The sequence below is a fragment of the Pangasianodon hypophthalmus genome, chromosome 1, assembly GCF_027358585.1.
Source record: "Pangasianodon hypophthalmus isolate fPanHyp1 chromosome 1, fPanHyp1.pri, whole genome shotgun sequence".
Taxonomy (NCBI): domain Eukaryota; kingdom Metazoa; phylum Chordata; class Actinopteri; order Siluriformes; family Pangasiidae; genus Pangasianodon; species Pangasianodon hypophthalmus.
In genome coordinates this window covers 2427638-2448710 of record NC_069710.1, presented here as the reverse complement: position 1 = coordinate 2448710, position 21073 = coordinate 2427638, and the positions used below count along the sequence as shown (strand labels likewise).

General features: G+C 38.3%; 1 protein-coding gene across 1 annotated transcript; it reads left to right on the top strand.

Annotated features, from left to right (window-relative positions):
* Positions 1 to 12690: 12690 nt before the first annotated feature.
* hint3 (histidine triad nucleotide binding protein 3) lies at positions 12691 to 18451 on the top strand. The gene is made up of 5 exons (XM_026913451.3): positions 12691 to 12861; positions 15344 to 15461; positions 15618 to 15687; positions 15804 to 15930; positions 17385 to 18451. Exons 1-5 carry the CDS (start codon positions 12730 to 12732, stop codon positions 17421 to 17423), a joined length of 486 nt encoding a protein of 161 aa, XP_026769252.3. The 5' UTR covers positions 12691 to 12729; the 3' UTR covers positions 17424 to 18451.
* Positions 18452 to 21073: the final 2622 nt, after the last annotated feature.

Below are 21073 nucleotides of genomic sequence, written 5' to 3'. Positions count from 1 at the left end.
TGGTTATGATGCAGATTCCAGGTGAGAAGAAAGAGGCTGTCAGGTGTGGGCAACTGCATCCAACAGAGCCCCTGCACCTAATGACGGCTACTTTAATGAGAGCTGATACATGATGAATGTGGCCATATGGTCAGACAGCCTGCATGAGCCAGGAGCACACTTATCTTTTAGCGTTCACCGAGGTAAGGGAACGAAACAGCTCTAAAGTTACTGGAACAGCAGGGAGAGGATGTGACCTTCAGCCACCCAGTGGAAGCTCACTGTTCTGCCTGTAGTTCACAAAGGTCTGACTGCTCTAAATGAACTCTTAATGTTCATCTGCTTGCTGTATATGAGATATTAGTGCTGACTCCAGCATGACCTGTAACTCAGTGGTTGATGGTTAATTGCCTATCATTTTGCTCTTTTCCAAAACAGTAGGTTTGATGCATTTCACAGTTTCAAAATGTCAGAATAATTAAGAGTACTTTATGAAATTAAATCAAATTCTATTTATCACATTATTTGCACTTTATGTAGTCATTTGTACAGAAGTTATCTGTATGTACATAAGGATTGGATTACATTAAAAATTGACCTGATGTCTTTACTCCCACCTTCTTGGGACATTGAGTATTGCGGTACTTTAAAAAATACCGTGGGTCAGCTTACCGCAAAAAAATACGTTATGATTAACTTCACCATGACGCATTATAGCAGATAGTGAGAATATACAGTAATATAAAGTTCAATAGCTTGAAATTAAAAGGCTTGAAAATTGTATCTTAAAATAATTCCGAATTATCTAATGTCCCGTGCTTCAGAACTCCATCTGTACATATTAATCCGCAGTATTTTCATTGGGCAGGTTTTTACTTCTGCACTTTAACAGTCTGGAATGAGTGCTCTTCATTAAAAGAGCAATTTGTTCACTCAGCCACGGGTGACCAGAGGAGCATGGCGACTGTTAGTCTGGTCAAGCTTTTACATTTGTTTTCCATCCATTTTTTGATTGATTTGCAAATTACTGACCTGATGTAGTTACTCACCTAGCTGAACACATTTCATGCTTCTGTGCTCTGACAGAAATATTGCGTAGAAATGATAGAGAGATCATTCTATTTTCCTGCATGCAAACAGCATATGCTCATGGGTAAATTTTATGTTCATATCAAATTCTTTTTTCCACAGTCATACATTTATAATACAGTTCACACTGTATATTAAGTAGAGAACTTTTTTTTAACAAAGTGAGATCCTGTGCAATCACATGTGATCGCACTAAAAACCTTCATAGCTAACAGCATCCACAAGATTAATGGCATTTCAATCAAATCAAGGCTTCTCTCAATCATTTCTCTCTGCTGTTCTCAGATCTCCCCATAATCCTGTTTAGCCAGGCTGCATATCTGTGTGCATGTGTGTGAGACAGAGAATGAGAGAGAGAGGAATACAGAAAGAGAAGAAGAAGTGAGAGAGTGAGAGGGTTATTCAGCTGTATCAGAGTGGCTGAAGCCATATGCTGTCCCTGCTCAAATTTCCCCTGTTTGCCTATTCTGGCGCTCTGTGCTTGAGACACACACTAAGGGTATGTGAGCGGTGCCACATTGTCTTCTCACACCAGATGTTATCATGCTGTCTAATTGGCCTAGCAAAAACAAAGGAAGGGCCTTGAATGCCTTGCCCGCAATAGCAGTGCAAAGTTCTCCTCAGCCTGGCGACTCAGAAACAACTCCAACAGAAAACCAAATTAAAGCTTTTCCATACTTTCCGCAATTAAATGCGTCCATGAACTTTCTACATGAGAGGTCTATTCTGCCTCTAGGTTGACTGGCAATGTTTTCAGCATGGCTGGTGTTATCGCATGCGGCACAGTCAAAAACTGTATCAAAAACTTCCTGAGAACCCAAAGAGCATCAAACCTTCAACTGTCAGAGTCCTGTTCTCCATTTTAATGCAGTAACCTTTCAATCAGTTTCCCAAGGATTGGATTTCCTTGCCTCAAGTTTCTTGTTATTGTACAAATTAGGGTATTTACACAGCCATCCTGTGCAGACTCCACTGCTAGGGCCATTAACAGAATTTTTTGCAAAGAAAGAAAGTAGAAGGCAAAAGGGAGAAATAGGCCACTACATCATCTTAATCTTTATTTCAAAAGAAAACATTTGGACTTAATATTTCTAAGGTCATGATACATTGCACTTTCAAGGCAACATTTTTATGCTGGCAACGGTTAAAACACATGAAGCAGATCATAATTAGGTGTCCTACTTCAGGTTTGCCTGAGTGAAATGAAAGACTAGACCTCATACCACTCAACACCCTGCGCAGCCACATGTTGTAAGTGTGAATGGTATTTTAGATCTATGTATGATCTATGGCAGTGAGCCCTTTTATTGTTGCTGGACCTTAACAACTTCCAGTGGAAGCTTAAAGCAGTGCTCTTTTATACAAGTTATGCATCATACTTGTCAAGTAATTCAGTTAGGTGAATCTATTGCATATCTCAGTGCAACAAATCATTTTGTGCTTATATTCTGTTCAGTTTGCATTTAACATATCTGTATGGATAACTGTGGTTAAATGTGTGTTGGTTTTTGTGCTCGCTATACTCTACAGAACAGTTTCCCAGAAGCAAATTAACCCCCAAACATGGTACTCCAAACATTAGTGGAAACAGCATTACCAAGCATTACCACTTAAAGTGCCTTAGTAAAAATATCATCTCATACTAGGCATCTGAGATGTTAAAAACAATTACTGTGATGATGATTAAATGTAGATGATGAACCTTAAATGAACACTTATTGATGATGAAACTTAGATGCTGGCCTAGAGCGTACTGTGGATATTTATAACCTTACTAATCATTCAATTTGGGGTAATTGACGTGAGTAAGTAGACTTACACGTTGTTAATTTGATCCAGGCCTTCTTAAATCAAGTACTGCTAGCATACACATAAAAGCAGGTGGATCACCAGCTGGCTCAAATAGTTATTGGAAAATGGCCCCTGTATAATCAGTTTAATTTAAAAGTGATAAACAGTCAGTGATATTGAACAGCTGTAAACAACAATGAAATAATAATCAGGTTCACATTTGTCTAATCTGTCAGTAGACAACATTTTTTCCTGATGATCTGAAACCAAATATGGCATGAAATCAGAAAAGGGCGAATGTTCAGAAGTGCTTCCAGTAGTGTCTGCTTAGTCCAGTAGTGTCTGCTTAGTCCAGTAGTGTCTGCTTAGTGCTTAACCTACACAGTATTTATTTATGTATTCATCTAAAAACAAAGAAATTATCCAGGTTTGTGCTGCGTTTTTCATTCATCTTCAGTAACCACTTTTATACTGGTCATAGTCATGAGCATGTTCAGTAATATTGTTATATTGTGAGGTAACAGTAATTTAAAAAGTAAATCATTAGTAGTCTATTGAAGTAATTATTTTGGAGGGTTCATTTTAAGCGCAGTTTCAAGATTGAATAATAAAACTTTAATAGAACAATTTATGTGCAATATTTTTATTGACTGTGCAGGCATGTAGACAGAGAACACAACAGTACAATTAGTATCTGCTTCAGGACAGGACAGCAAGGTAGTCTTTGCAGATCATTAGACATGCAGTTGTTGTTCTTCTTTCGACTGCTCCTGTTACGGGTCGCCACAGAAGATCATTGGTCCACATTTTTGATTTGGCACACTTTTACTCCGGATGCCATTCCCGATGCAACCCTCCCCGATTTTATCTTGGCTTGGGCTGGCACAGGGAGTGCAATGTCATGTGCCCCAGCCACTGGGGTTGGTTCCCTGGCTTGGAATCAAACCCGGGCCTTGGCAGTGAGAGCATCGAGGCCTAACCCCTAGTCCTCCAGGGAACATCGTTATACGTACAGTATATAATTTTTATTTCGCATCTCCTACGATATGCAGGCTGTGCAAGGAAACACAGATCAATGTGCACAGCAGAGTCTTATGTTAAAAAAAAACTATGAGTTTTTAACATAAGACTCAATGAGTTTACAGACAATATGAATCTCTTATGCAAATATGCATCAGTATAACACTAATAGGCTGTGTCTATCTCTAAAACCTCTTACCCATTGCAGAGGTCCTCTCACAATGCAAAAGCTCAAACTGCATGGCATCTTCAAGTAAAGGTGACAGCATGTTTTATAGGGATTTGTTTGGACAGGATGTGGTTAACTTCAATATAACCTGTTTGAGATTCGACATATAGAGCCATGGTAATGTACCCAGTTTAAATGAGAGGCATCTTTCTGATAGGGATTGCCTAAAACTATGACCTAAAACCCAAAGCTAAGTCGTGGGACCTAAAATCCTGCTTTGTGGTAAGACATAACTAACTAAAACTTACACATAATATAGTGAAACAGTTGGGACCAACCAAATAACAGAAGCCATTGCTGGGCTTAACTTGTATCTAGTGTGAAACTGATTTTGTTTTATATTCATTGTATTTTATTTTTGCATATCTCATTAAGGACTTTTATTTTGGTGTTTTCTCCTCATAGAGAGAAACACAGAGAGTGGGAGTGTGGAGAAGAAGAGTGTGGGGATGGAGTGGAGTTGGTCCTCTCCCTAGCTTTTCACTCTGATCCCAATAAATAGTTAAATGCCCTCAATATTTCAAGTCCATCATTATTATTAAAATTGCAGAGTTATAATAGAACTCCGGAACACTTGGTCACATAAACCGCACGCCTTACACTAGCTTACCTTTATCTAGATATGTAGTTAGTTTGGGATTGACATAATTCACCACACCTTCTTAAACCTGCCAAGTAGCTGCCATGATGGCATAAAAATAGCTTAGTATTGAAGTAAGAAAAATAAAAACCTCACAAAATGCTGCCAGAAAATAAAAGTTGTAGATAGCGAAAAAAGAACAGGCAATCACAAGGAAGCGTGACTGAGGAAAAGAACAGGATGCAATGCCCAAATAAGAAAAGTGGTAAGCAAAGTGGGTCAAGAACAGGTGTACAAAGTATGGAAAGCAGTGTGGCTCAAAACCTGACAGAAACCCCCTCCCTGCACCACAGGGGCAATAAGGCTTAAGTTAGGGTTTGGAATGGGACCTCAAACGAAATGAGAGACAGTCCCAGGGACAGAGATGGAATGAGATACTGAGAAACAACCATGAAAACAGACAGAGGGGCTAAAACAGACAATGTAAAATGCACAGGTGGAAGGAACAGATGCTATTATACTGGGCAAAGAACAGGGACTGTGAGTGGAAGAGAACATAATCAGGCCTCTGACTAACATACTGGAGTGGTCTGGAATAGCATACAGAAAATGATCAGGACCTGACACTGGATGAGGTTCCTGAATTACACATGACACAAGCGAAAGCTCAGGGCCTCAATCTCTCACAGAAGAAAGCTCAGTGGTTCATCATGGTTATGGAGATAGAGCACATTACAGGGGATGTCAAATGCCCAAGACCTGATATTCAGTGAAAAAAAATGAACTGATGACGGAAGGTTGGGAGGAAACTGGACCTAAATCTAACTCAGGGGTTGGGTCTCATGGAGGAAACTACTAATGGAGGAAGCTGAAAACTCAGTAACAGGAATCATTCCAGCCTCAAGGTCAGGAGCTGGGACAGGCACCAGATCAAAACCAGGTGATTGTCTTGGCCTTGGAAAAGATCAGAGACTGAGGTTAAAACAAATATGGTACCAGAGCTAAGGCTTAATTATAGGCTGGAGGATGTGCAGAGATTGAACTAGGCATATGAACAGATATAAAGACACCACCAGGTGCTTGAGTAGAGAAAGAAGCTACACTGGAAGCTTGAGTACAATTAAAGATAAAACTAGTTTTGAGCACAAATAGAGATAATGCAAAAATAGATACTGTAGGAAATAGGGCTGCTTTATTATCATATCCATAGATTAAAACAGAAAGTACAGCCTAAACAAGGAACCGACATGGAGCTAGAGCTAGAAGCAAAAGTACAAACTAGGCTGAAAATACTGGAACCATAAACTGGGTGCTAATGGAGCTGGCCACTGTAGTAGAAATTACAGCCTGAAACAGAGACATTTCTTAAGAATAACAATTGCAACCAGACAGCCCATCACAGTTGCCAGATAGGAGGTGAGGCCAGGTCCAAAGGGCTGCTTGGAGGAGAGGCTGGGTCCAAAGAGCTGCTTGGAGGAGAGCTTGTGTCTGAAGGGCTGCTTGAAGGTGAGGCTGGGCCTGAAGGGCCGCGTAGAAGCGAGGCGTCGTCGGGATTCTCACGCTCTCTCCAGAACAGGGTGAACACTTTTCTGTTGCGCCACTCGGGAGCACTGTAATTGTTGTGTTTTGACAAGACCACACCAGTTGGATGGTGAAGCTATTCTTGTGTAATCATTGTGAAGTGGATGACCCTTGGAATGGCTGGATGAGTGGTTCTTATAAAATCTTGATTTCCTTTCGTGTAAACATGGTTTGTGTGTCTGTGAGGGTGTGTTGCATGTGGTATAATTAGAGAGAATGACCCAGCAAACAATGGGATGGACACATGTGGAATGTAGCAAAGGGACAAAAGGTACACAGAACAAATGATTTTGGAAGAGAGCAGAAGAACATATTAAAAATACTGTATTATGTATTATCTATTATATGTTCTTATTAGCACGGACTCCTTTTCTTGCAGTGCCTTAACTTGTTGTTATCATTATTCAAGTCTGTCTACTAGCATAGATAAATACTTCTGGCAGTCACTCTGCATAAAAGCACCTGCCATAAAGTGCCCTAAATGTAAATGTAAGAGAAGGAGAGCATGTTGTGAGTGTAGGAAAGATTCATTAGACAGAGTTCAGACCATCTATGAGCTGCTGGAGGATATCTCCCTGTAAACCACAACTAACTCCACTCACAGCTTACCAGTGTTAGAAAATTAAACTTGCATTTGACCATTTTGATTTATGACAGCACAGTCCACGTTCATGTGGTTTTTACTGCATTATCCTTTGAACTCTAGGCATAATATCTCGCCTACTAGATTATCTGGACCTATATACCCATCTGACATCACAAATTATGTGAAACATAGCTTCAACAATAACGGAAAACTGTTGTGATGATACAGTGTGTGATGGAACTGCGACCCACTGGTGCACGCCACAATTCAGAAGCCAACGTGCATTTCAGTATGATAACACTGCCTCCTGTTGTTGGAATACATTAGTGCAAAATCTACAAATAAAGGCTACTGTTTTCCTCTGTTTAGCTTCTGGCACAAAACTCCATGGAATACAGTCTGAAAAAACAGAACAAAAAAAAGTAGCCCCTGTGTGAGTTCTGTTAGGTCTTGCTGCTGTTTTGTGATTAGATTTCCCAGCATGCCTGGTATTGTGTTATTAAGCAGGTTTCCGCAGTTTGTGTTCTGTTGAGCTTTTAGTTACGTGCAGTCATTTTTTAAAACTGCCAGCCTCATGTGTCATATTTATCTTCCTTGTGTTCTGTAATCCATTTTGTTTGCTTGCATCATGCGTAGCTACTAAATAGACATATCACATATTTTGACTGTAAATGCATTTTAATTAAAAGGATATTTTCAGATCAGTGCTTTATTTCTTCATCTTCTAGATGCTACATTAGTATTTCCCTAATGTGTAAACTGCAGGGGCAACTTCAAGGTGGAATGCCTTACAAAAGGCATTAATTTGGTAAAAAAATTATACAGTATAAGCTATAAGAGTATAAGATTCATTGTCACCTTAGTAACACTTTTGGCCTCAGTACTCCTTAATTTTAGGGTAACAAAGAATTGGGGCAATTTAATTGACAGTGGTTTGTTAGGTACCTTTTGGAAAGATGTCATCTCTAATCAGTAACACTAACAGCACCTTATTAAGTGCTCATAACGGCGTAAACAGAAAGCCTGGAGGACATTGGAGCAACATTTGGAGTTAGCATGGTAGGATATTACACAGAACACATTCTTATAGCGCAATGCAAGATATGATTTCATATTCATCTAATGATGTGTGACAGCGACCAGTGAGCGCAGAGCTGATCTCAGCAGGATGTCTCAGATTTCAGGGGAACTCTGGAGATGATTAAAGAATGTGATTCTATGCCATTTCTATGCTGTGTTGTCCTTTTCAGAGTTCCCTAGGTGTTTTTACCCCTTTCTGCTTCTCCTGTTTTAATCAGTAGGCTCTATTTACAAAGTCTGCATCTCATGAATAATTGCACAACCACTTCAGGACAGAAACACTGTAATTTCACCAGGACTCTCTTGATATTTTTTGTCATGAATGATTTAGAAAGAAAGCGGGAACAGAATTTTCTGGTTATTCTGTAGATTTACATCCATTTTTCTCTCTCCAATATCAGTGTATGTACAGTATATCTACAGTTTATGCCACTGGTAATTATTTGACTTTGCAGTTTTGTAATTATGCCACCATAGCAGGCTGTAATTGCACACCAGCAGGATTTGGGTCATGATTTATTGTATGGGAGCAGCAACACAACAATTAGCATAATAGCTCTGGCAAGCTTATGACCTTCTATATTGTGCCTGCAAATTGCTGATTGGCTTGTAAATTATTTTCATATTTTTTTTTTAGTAAATAGGAGACAATGAACGAGGGGAGTCAATTTGATGTTTCAAGTCATGATTATTTTTGTAATTTGTTGTAATGAATCTCTGGATTGTTCAGACTGCCAGCAGTGCAAACGAGCACTTAATTTAGAAACTAAACATGAACATGCATTTTAATGGCATAATTTGCATACATTACATTGTGCTAAATGTGATGTACTAACATACTGGAGTGCACAGGATTAATTGGAAGGCTGACCTGCTATCCAGTTTAGAAGACGATGTTGGCATCTACTTATCCTCTATGCCTTTCTTGACTGCCTCTTTTTAACCCATCAAGTGCTCTTTTTTTTGTCAAGTCTGCTTTTAGAACTGCATGAGTAATATAGTATATGTAAAGTTAAAGCTTTGCTCATATGAAAATACGTAAAGTTATAGTAAAACTACCTATTTTCCCTTACATTTGTTCTTTGAGAAGGTTGAGGTGTTTTGTTATGGCAGATGTTTGTCACGGATTGGCTGGAGACAGATGCAAGTGCGGAATATTTTATTAAAGATGAAAATACATGAGAACACGGCCGTCCTCTCAGCCTCTAGCATAAGATGCACTTGGGAGGCCACTTCCTCGGCCACTGGTATGACCCCCGCTGTCACCCCGCTGCCTGTGAAAAAAAATTTTTTTGAGGGAGCCCAACCTGAAGCTGGTGCAGGATAATCTGGTCTGGTTGAGCTGCCATTGGGTCTCTTGGATCTGCCTGGCCTGGTCAGACATGATTTGGATAAACTCTGCTGCATCCATGGTTAGGTCTAGCGTCCTGCCACGGATTGGTTGGAGACAGATGCAAATGCGGAATATTTTATTAAAGATGAAACACGTGAGACTAAGACTAAGATAACGTAACAAACACAAACTAAACAAGCATGGGATATACATGAACATGGCATGGATTCGAGAACGTATGATGACACTACTCACAACAGACGCTACACAAGGAGTGCTGTACAAACGTGACTTAAATACCGGTGTTCATTGTGCATAAACGTGGTTCAGCTGTGTGTGATCATGTGACTTGGTGCGTGATGTGAACATGTGGAGTGCAGTGGCTGTGTTGTGTCCCGCGCCACTATCTGCAGTAACCTGACAGTTCATTTTGTAGTTCAAAGCTAAAATATTTATTTAAATCACACTACCTCTGTGCCTTGCACAATTTTGCATTGTCCTCTGTATTACATATATTCAAAAGAAATTTGAATGCGTGTGTGTGTGTGTGTGTGTGAACGCTAGGGCAGTGCATGAAGGCACATCTTCTATCTGCATAATTGCTCTCAGTCAGTGGAACACCAAATCCTATAAAGGGATATCTCTAGGTAGTAATAAAATAAGGAAGGGCAAATCATGTTTTAAAAATTCCCAGCAGGCAAAAAAATATAGTTCTGGATGAGTTCATACTATGATTACATGGCAGGAAAAAAAAACACTAGGAATATTTGACTGTCTCTATCACTAATGAAAACTGTGTCAGCATGATTAAAGTACATTAACACAGTGTGGTACATGTACACTGAGACATCCATACAATACCTAGATTAACTATTATGTTGACTGGCAAAATTACAGCAAAACAAACTGTCACTTAAATTAATTAAGATGCATCGACATTGCCTGCCTACAGGAAACCAAATGGAGTGGTACAAAAGCCAGGGACATTGGGGAATGATACAAACCTCACTTCAATAGAAAAACGAACGCCACGGTGTTGCTATTGCTGTCAGCGAACGTTTCCAAGACTTTGTCACAGAAGTAGCCAGAATCTCTGACTCATGGCCATCAAATTCAACATCGGAAACTGTACACTATGCGTTATCTCTTGCTATGCCCCACAGGTGGAAGGCACAGATGAGGAGAAAGCACATTTCTGGGAAAGTGTCGATGGAAAAAAAAAAAAAAAAAAACTTCAGATGCGCAGTCCAAGTTGCAAACAATCTCACTGAGCCACTGACATTTTACTGCAGAGCTTAAAAAAGCTTATTTTATAACCACATCAAAATGTAATGGGTTTAATGCAAATTCCGATTAATTATATGTAAACTAAATGAAAACTGAAATATATGTAAACTTATTATGTTTTTGGTTTAATTTACATTGTAAGTTTGAGATTATTTTGTGTCATGAATTTTCTGTGGGGGGGCCACAAAGGGATGCACCCTACACAAGGTGGGCCTCACGCTGAAAAAGTTTGAGAACCATAGGTATAAACATATCTTGTTTAAAAAAAAAAAAAAAAAAAAAAAAAAAACTATTTATAGCTGATTAAAGAGTAGCTAGGTTATAAATGCAATCCCTTTATTTTTGTTAGACCAGGTACTAAATTTAACATTTTTACAATTCTCAAAAAACTTGATGTTTTAGAAGTTAATTCCAATAAAAACTGTCCTTTTATAATTCAAATCCTAACTAACTCTGATATTATTTATTATGACATTATTAATAAAGCACAGCTATCAAGTGGAGGAATGATCACTGAGGAAAAAATGGTTTCCGTCTTGTCTTTAAGTCTGAAATATCTGATCGTGTATCATCTGTGATTAATTTTCTGGTCATTCTATGTTGCTTGGGGCCAAGCGTCTCTGAACAAAATGTCATACATTTTTTTTCCAAGTAAGAAACTTAATTCGCTAGCACATCAACAACAGCAACAACAAAATAACTTGTATCGTAAACTAAGTGTTTCCAATTGCATGCATGAGCTTGCTGCACTAACAGTGTTTCCACTTTTCTAATCTTGACATCTATGCTCTTTTGTTTACAAATGGTTTTGCAAACACAAGTGCTCGCACAAAATTAATTCCTCAGACAGTGCACTCGCACTGCATTCTAATGAGATCAATGCTATAATGCCTCATCAGCCTAACAGCAGTCAGCAGTGGGCTAGCAAATGGAGCTTTGCTTTACAGAACTTTTTAACAGTCATCTCTAGAGCCTTCTAAGCTGATGACGAAAGACATGAGATCTGCTGGACCTCATAAATTCTTCAAGGGGTTCTAAAGGGAAGCCAAACACAAGGATTAATTGATTTCCTTCCAGGCAAAATGTCAGAAATGAATTCGGGAGTAACATAATAAATAATCTAACAGGATTATTTATTAACATTCATAAAGGTACTATTAACATTAACAAAAGGTGCTATAGAATATGTACAGTAGAAACATCACACCTCATGCTTCAGATATTTAAAAGGCAAGAAGAATAATTAAAGAGAATGTGACCTTAACAAAGGCCAAGTATATCAGATACATGTACATACGGGTGAAAAATTAAGGGAAAAAATCAGTGATTCTCTTATGGTGAGGGGGCATTTTGATGGTGTGGTTTGGGTTCTCTTGTCACCTTTAAGTGAAGGGTCACTGCAAATCACCGCAAGTTCTGACTAATTATCTTTATACTATGATGAAATTTTTCTATCCTGATGGTTCTCCTCTCATTCTATACAAATAAAACTGATCCAAATGGATGGAAGTGCTCTCTTCCACGATGACAACGTCCCAACCAAAGGCCACGAGAGCCCACTGGTTAGTTTGCTGTGGAAGAAAATTATGTATATCATATGCTACACTTCACAGTCACCAGATCGTAACCCAACTGTCTAACACGTAGGGGTAATATCGCTGATACTAGGAGCGATATTATCCCTATGTGTAAGACAGTTGAGTAATGTCATTATCATTAATACACAGCTGATGGAATATCTTGAGAATGTACACATAGAAGGTGGCAATAAATTGGCCAGTTAGAATACACAATGCTTAAAAATCCCAGCATTATCGTTGCAGTGGTAGGAGTAATGGTAACAGCCATAGTAGTACTGGTAATCCATCACTACATACTATGTAGCTAGTAGTACTAATAGCAGTAGAGGTAGAAATAGTAATACTAGTAGTAGCAGTAGTAGTAGTAATACATACTATAGCTACAGTATATCTTGATATTGAATTAGAAATTATGCGTTATAAAGGGATAAGGAAAACATGTTTGTAAAAAAAAAAAAAAATCCGTATTCTAAATACTTATAATCTTCACAAACTCGAACTCAACAACAGTTTGCACAGTGAAGAAACAGACATTTGGAAGACCGCCATGTTGGAATGACGTAATTCGCGAGAGCCACACACACGGCTTTGAAAATGGCAAGCGGTGAAAACACACCGGCTGCAGACAGCGAGTCTGCTCAGAAAGAACAGAATGACAGTTATGATAAAAAGTGTATTTTCTGTAAGATTGTGAACGGAGAGATGGACACTGAGCTTCTACACAGCGTGAGTGTTAACAGACTAACGCTAATGTTCCTGTAGCTGATTATTTACATGTGAAACTAGCCAGAGTGACTTAGCATAACATTAGCTAGCTAACTAACACTGACTGGAATGTGTGTTTGAGTGGAGAATTATATCATTATATTATCATTTCATTTCCTGGAAGAGTCTTTAGAGGTTGTCTGTGGGTTGACTGACAGACAGGTGCATTAATACACTCGGTTAAAGCTTAGTAAATATACTGTATATCAGTGTTTGAGGTGTGGAAGGGGAATTGTGTCAGGAAAAGGGTTTCAATCAAGCTAAATTAATGTTGTATTTCTACAGTGAGGTTGCTTAGTGAATGTACAGATGTATATTAATACTGTAGATCTGCCTGTATACTTCATTCAGGCACTACTGCTGCAAAATGCATTATGTTAGAATAAAAACTAGACACATACATTGGGAGGAAAGCTTCAGCTCCACAGTGTTACTGGAAACTATATTCACTATGTATATGATTTCAGCTAAAAATCTGCAAAACCTTCATTTCATTTAACTGAATCAAAGCAAACAATCATTGCCCGGTTCTGTTTTTTTCCCCTCTTATACCACAGCATTTTTTTTTCAATTTGTTAAAGAATTGCATGTCATATTTTATTATCAGTTTATACATATAAAGTTGTAGAGCAAGTTATTTACTGTTATCACTTACGTTGTAACAGCTATAAACAGTCCTTGAAAAAAAAATAAATGCTTGGTACAGAGAAACCGTAAAGCACAAAGTCCTTTGTCCTTAGACTTTCCAGTGGCAGACAACTGAAAGAAACATCTTTACCTCTGCCTGTGGCAGAGCGCTGACTCTGGAGACTCCTTCCATCGATGTTAAATAAGAGAAAACATCAACAATTATATGTTTTTCTTTGTTAAATACTAAACGGTTTGTTTAAATCTGTTTATTATTAGGCTTAGATTATGTGGAATTTCATACAAGTTCATGTGAATGAGTTCTTACCATAGAGACAATAACATATTAGAAGGGTTGGATTAATGTAAACCTGTGATTTGAATTATGGATGGCTCTACTATCTTAGCAGGGCTGGCCAATCAGATTTGAGAATTCAGCCACGTCGTGGTTTAAATAAAAGACATCCATTAAGTAAAAGACAGAAATAAAGCACTGAGTAAACAGATTGACATTCAATTAAAAAAAATTGAACATGTTAAAAATGTTACAGGATAATATGTTTAGGGCTGCATCTGAAGATTATTTTTGATAATCTGTTAATCTATTGATTATTATTTATGATTAATAGATTAGTTGGATTCTTTCAAAACATATTAAACACCAGAAATATTTATTTAAATTAATTCTTTGCAGCATCTAAATCAAGTAATATTACTCCAGAACTCTTTTCTAATCTTAATTAATTAACCGCTCACTAACTGCAATACATTACTGACATTTCTCAAATAATCTGTGACGTCATGAGAATATTATCAAGTGCAAAGTATTATTATCAAACACTCCAATGGTAAATTAATTTTGCTTGCCTGAAATCAATGAACTGACTCTTTTTGTGAGCTCAAAATAGGATGGAGACTTATTGACTTGACACACAAGATATATTAAAAATATACATTGTGTATTCTAAAGAAAAGCTGTGCTATGCTGCAGCTTAACACTGTGTAATGCACATGCTTCATGACATGAGTCGTGTTTTGAAGTGAGAACGTATGTGTCTCAGGCTAATCATTCGTTTGAGACCAACCCATTGAGTTGCCATACATATGATAACTTTTTGGCCAAAGCAGCATGAGATAATGTTTTTTGATAGTTCAGTTAAGATGGATAAATATGACCAATGTGTAATATTGAATGAGAATGAAAAATGAAAACTGGATAAAGTAGGACAATGGCATTTAATAAACATGGTTCAGCCAGGGACACTGTGCTTCTCCGGTTTCCCACATTCCCATAAATGAATGATTACAAATCGAAATATTACTGAAAAATTACATGAAAACAGACATTATGTCATGAGGCCACCAGCCTAGTGTTAAAGTCAAATTTTCTCATACTTTAGAGAACTTTGATTGGACTGTCTTCTCTGTTGTTTCCATTCAATGTGTTTTTAGTCTAAATGAAGCGACATATTGTTTACAGTGAGCTTCATACCACAGTCCACCTAATCGGTAATGAAATTCCTTGCCAGCTATTTTTATTATCAAATTGTATTAATTTTGTCTATTAGTTGTTAGTTGTAACGCTACATATGAGAATCCATTTTCAGTGTGCTTCACAGTCATTATCAGGAGGTCATAAATAAGTTATGGTGGCACAAATGATTATTTTAAACATATGTAGTTTACACAGGTTTTTGTATGCGTTATCCTTTCATTGTCCTGAAGTCTAGTTGTGCTTTGTTCTATATGTGATATTTGACAGTGAATGTGTTCAGTATTTTCATTTGTTAGCAGGAAACATTCTCTTTTTCCTCAGGATGAAGACATGGCATGTTTCAGAGATATAAGACCGGGGGCTCCTCATCACTATCTTGTTGTGCCAAAAAAACACACAGGGAATTGCAAATCACTTCGCAAAGAACATATTCCACTAGGTAAATACTCAAGTACTCACTGTACACTGGCTTCTGGGATCCTAATTGTTTATTATTGGGGCACTGAATGAGCTTTATGAAGTGTGGCATTTGATCCAGTGCAGGTTTTATAGTGTGTTCAGCTCTGTGCATCTCTCTGTTACCTGTTTTTCTTAGTGGAGAAATTGGTGGAAATAGGAAAAGAAGTTCTTCAGACGAAAAATGTCACCGATTTAAATGATGTCAGGTAATTTAAATTTGCTTACAATCTTGTATCTGTTTTATAACTTGTTACATTGCTAGTAAAGTGCTGTTTTGAAGTGTACTATTGTTTTTCAATGTCCTGAAAAACGTGTATTTTAGGTTTGGTTTTCACTGGCCTCCATTTCATTCTGTTGCACATCTACACCTCCACGTGTTGGCACCTGCCAGTCAAATGGGCTTCATCTCTCGCTTCATCTACCGCCTAGACTCCTACTGGTTCATCACGGTAAGAATTCTGAATAGATGATTTGCGTTTGTTTTTGGATGTTTCACTGAAAAGTCTGGGACCAAAGTTACAGACTGTAAGTGTTCACAGTAGTCTGTTAAAATTTCATTTAATTTGACACTTGGAAGTTACATATACTTCCCCAATTTATCACAAGCAAAATTACTTGATATCATGATTTAGCATAGAATGAAAACCTCTTTGGAGTTCATATCTGAAAGAGACTTCTAGCTGATGCTGCTTCTACCTTTAGTAGGTTGTCATAGTACACAGTCACTGTTCACAAATAATTTGTTAACCAGAGAAATTTCTTGTTTTATGTTAAAAACGTAACAGGGCAGTACATGTAAAACAATTCATCAGGTTTTACGTCTAGTACATTTACACCTCTCAGTCCAAAATATGCAGTATGTGGAAAAAGCAAGTCATTTCTTTAGTACTGATGTTCTCATTTCAAGACTGGTCTTTCAATCATTCACTCTTTATCACTGACAATTTCAAATAACAAGATCTAGTCATGTTATTTATTCACACCATGGCATTTGCCTAGCGTTATAGCTTTTATATTGTATTTAAAAGTAGTAGGTTAGTACTTTAAATCATATCTTGCCACCTCACAGCTCCAGGGCACCGGCACAATCCTGAGCTCCTGGATAACAATTTTTTCCTCCCAGAAATATGTGGGTAGGTGGATTGGCTATGCTAAATTGCCCCTAGATGTGAATGTGTGTGTGTATGTGTGTGCGTGTGTGTGCGTGGTGCAATGGACCAGCATCCAGGGTTAATCCCATCTCATGCTCAGTGTTCCCTGGAAAGGCTCTGGGTCCATGACGACCCTGACCAAGAATAAAACAGCTGCTGAAGTTGAATGAATTTGTGATTGAAGCTAGGTGTCCAAATGCTGCCTCTCAAATGGAAAACAGAACGCTGATCATATTTTGATCTTCACGCAATTACAACACAATATTAAATATCCTGTTACGTTGTATGCACATATGCCTATTCAGAGCAGTCCTTAACTCATTCCCCAAAGTCATAATACGATTGCAGCCCCAATTTTCCAGTCGCTGACTCATTTTGGAGCTCAGAGACTACACCCTTAGCTCGGTGACTACTTTCTGTGCGCTTCCACAGTGAATGATCCCAATGTAGAATTTCCCAGTGTAGTCTTACATGAAATGCAGCTAACTGCAGAATTTGTTTAGTCTGAAATAATACATTTAGACTGCTTTTACCATCTGCTCAATTACTTGAATAGAATCATGGAGGAAGCAGAGATACTCGAGCATTTCATATGGTGTAGAAAGCATTCTCAGGCATTAAAATAGAAAATAAAAGTTGTATCCTCTTCAAGACTAAGTGGAGGACGTCACATTAAAAGGAATATTGTGTACATAAATGAGAGAAACAATAAAACTTGTACACTGTCTTGTGTTTTTGTTTCTATATTACAGGCTGACCAGTTGCTCCAAAGACTGAACTCAATGGACTAACAGAAGAAAGGAAATGTCATGCTGCCTTTACACTGAGAATGTAGATGGATCGACTCAGTGCTTAAGGAAAAGAGGTGAAGCTGAAGTGCCTCCAGGTTATGATTAGTTTTTGCATGTTAGCTTGTCTGTTTCTGCCATGCAAACTGGGCAAATTTGGAGATGAATAATTAAATAGCGGTTATTTTGACTGTTAAGTGGACAGATTTATTTCAGCTGGTGAATGCTGGAGAATAATTTGGCATTTACATCACATCACAGTCCCTGACAAATGCATTTTTAGGTAATATCCATGTCACCTGAATAACTAGATAAAAAATCTTCCTATACTGAGATAAAAAAATGTACACATCTATGTACAGTATAATATTGAATGGCATGCCATACCCGCAGATTTAGTAGCATGTGATGATTTCACTGGGCATTTTTAAGGTGTAATGCATTCCAATAAAGTCAACTTTGGCTAATTAAAATGAACATTCCCTACCGTTAATAAATATTTAAAGAAACCACATAACAGACAATAAAGGACATTAAGCTGTGTTTAGATCATATTTGGCTGCAAACGTGTCTCATATATAGCCTGAAGATCAGGACTCTGGCAGCTTCACCCTGTTTTTACCTAAATTTACGAAAGAAAAGAAAAAAAAACACAATCTTTTGACTTGGGAAAATATAAAATTTAATCCTTCAAGTAAAAATAAATATACTGCAGTGTTTGTGTGGGAATTATTACCTTTCACAGATGTAGGCAAGAGGTTGGCATTTTCAGCTTAAACTTTAACATAGTATGTTATATCCTGTATGTGAAGTCTACAACAATTCGTCTTTGGTTGAACCGTGTGTGTGTGTGTGTGTGAAGGAACTGCTGATACATTGGACCTGTTCAGGCCTGATCATTAACCCTAGGCTGCTATACTCTGCTATACCTGAGAACTCTGAATACCTGTGTAATGCAAGAATGTGAACAATTTTATTTTATTGTATGTGTACAAAGGTTGTTGTGAATTAAATTGATTTGACTTTCAGAATTTTTTTCTTCTTTTCTTGCAGTGTATCAGTGTAAGGGGTCCTCTCTGTATATGCCTCAAGCATGTATACTTATGTAGATCAAAAATCCAGTGTGTATGGTTTTGCAACCATTTCTGTGTTTTAGTATCTATTCTGACACTACAAATTATTGTATTAATAGAATTTTATTATTATGGATTATTCATAAACCCTGCGCATGTTTTTCAAAATAAATTGAGTTTAATAAGTTATTGTGACTAGACAAATTAATGCTGTTACTATAAAGTGCAAGGGTAGTATGTTGCCTAAAGAAAAACATACATTGCATTCTTATATAGACAAATGTAATTAATTGTAATTGCTTGTGGAAAATGCATTTATATGGTGGCTTCAGGGTCCCAGTTCAATCCTGGGGTCGGGTTACTGAAATTGTGGTGCAGTGCAATGGACTGACTGGCACCCATCCAGGGTGTTTTCTTGCCTCATGTCTAGTGGTCCCATGATCCACTGTGACTCTGACCAGGATAAAGCGGTCACTGAAAATGAATGAATGAGTGTGACTGTTTCCCTTCCCTAGTTTCATTTGTAATTTTTACGCAGTTATTCATGCTTAGATTCTTTAGATTTCGTAAATACCTTGAAGCTGTGATTCTGTGCTCTCACAAATGTCTTCTCTAGTTTCAACAGAAGGGTCAGAGCTAGCTGGGATGAAAGAAAATTGCAACTGCAATTCCCAGAGCAGTCAGCAGAGGGCTCTAAAGATTACACACTGCTCCTTCAATGCATGTGTCTCTGAGCTGAGTTCACTCAAGCAAGGCAGAATTGAAGCTTTGCTGCTGCTGTGAACTCACTCAGAGAAAAGCTAAGTATACTGGCCTTATCCAAAAGCACTCCATGCAATAAAGAGAAAGGCTTTTCTCACAGCATGATCGTAAAGTTATCATTCATTTGGATTTTAATAATTTCTTATGGAAGCAGTGAGATAATCACTCGATCATCTTTCCTTTGCCACAGCATCTCCCCCTCGAACTGCACTAGCCCTTGTTTCCGTGCCCGGAGCAGCACTCCCACCAGCTTGTTGGAAATTGAGACATAATGTTCAAAGAGCATCCTGAAATCAACATCCCATCTCTCATCTTCTCGCCCGTGCCCAGGTTCTCTGATAATCTGGCACAGTTTCCTCACCTCCCTGCTGATGTGGGAGTGAGCTTCCTTCTCTCTGCGTTCAGTGTGAGAACCCTCCGGAGGTTGGAGATAGTCCACCTGACCCCACTCGGGACGAAAGAAATACATGGACAAAACTGGGGTTTGAATGTAGAAATGGTTGTCACTTGAGTAATAATTAGACAGGGATACCACTAAGGTATGTAATTGAATATAAGGTATATAAAACACAAACTGCAACTTTGAGAGTTCATTTAAATTGTAAAAAGTAGCAGCAGTAGTAATATATAGCTACATCTTTGTATTGAATTAGAAAAGCTGGTTTAGAAAATGGCGTTATAAAGGAATAAGACAAACTTATTTGCAAGAAATCCAGATTCTGAATAATTATAATCTGACTCTGTTTGCAGAATGAATAAACTGACTGATGTGTTGAACATCTGCCATGTTGGAGTGACGTGGCCAGACTGGTTCGAGCTGACAGAAAGGCTACAGTAACTCAGATAACTACTCTGTACAATTGTGGTGAGCAGAAAAGCATCTCAGAATGCACAACACGTTGGACCTTGAGGCGAATGAGCTACAACAGCAGAAGACCATGTCAGGTTCCACTTCTGTCAGCCAAGAACAGAAAGCTGAGGCTGCAGTGGGCACAGACTCACCAAAACTGGACAGCTGAAGACTGGAAAAACGTAGCCTGATCTGATGAATCTCGATTTCTGCTGAGGCACACAGATGGTAGGGTCAGAATTTGGTGCCTACAGCATGAGTCCATGGACCCAACCTGCCTTGTGTCAACAGTCCAGGCTGGTGGAGGTGCTGTAATGGTGTGGGGAATGTTTTCTTGGCACATTGTGAGCTTGTTAATACTAATATTGCCTGAATGCCACAGCCTATTTGTGTATTGTTGCTGATCATGTTCATCCTTTCCTGGCCACAATTTACCATCTTCTAATGGCTACTTCCAGCATGATAATGCACCATGTCACAAAGCAAAATCATCTCAAACTAGTTTCATGAACGTGGCAATGAGTTCAGTGTTCTTCAGTGACCTTCAGCAGATCTGAATCCAATAGAACACCTTTGGGATGTGGTAGAACGAGAGATTCGCAGCATGAAAGTGCACCTGAAATTTTTGCAGGAATGGCATGATGCAATCCTGACAATATGGACCAGAATCTCAAAGGAATTTTTCCAAAATCTCGTGGAATCCATGCCACGAAGAATTGTTTTGAGAGCAAAGAGAGGTCCTACCCAGTATTACTACAGTGTTCCTGATAAAGTGTTCGGGGAGTGTATATCAGTGTTTGAGGTGTGGAAGGGGAATTGTGTCAGATGGGTTTCATTCAGCTTGGAATTTAATGTTAGAATATTGTATTCATACAGTGACGTACTATTTTAAGGGTCCCTGGAGGACTAGTGGTTAGGCCACGGTGTTCTCACCGCTGCGGCCCAGGTTCGTGGCCAGGAAACCATTC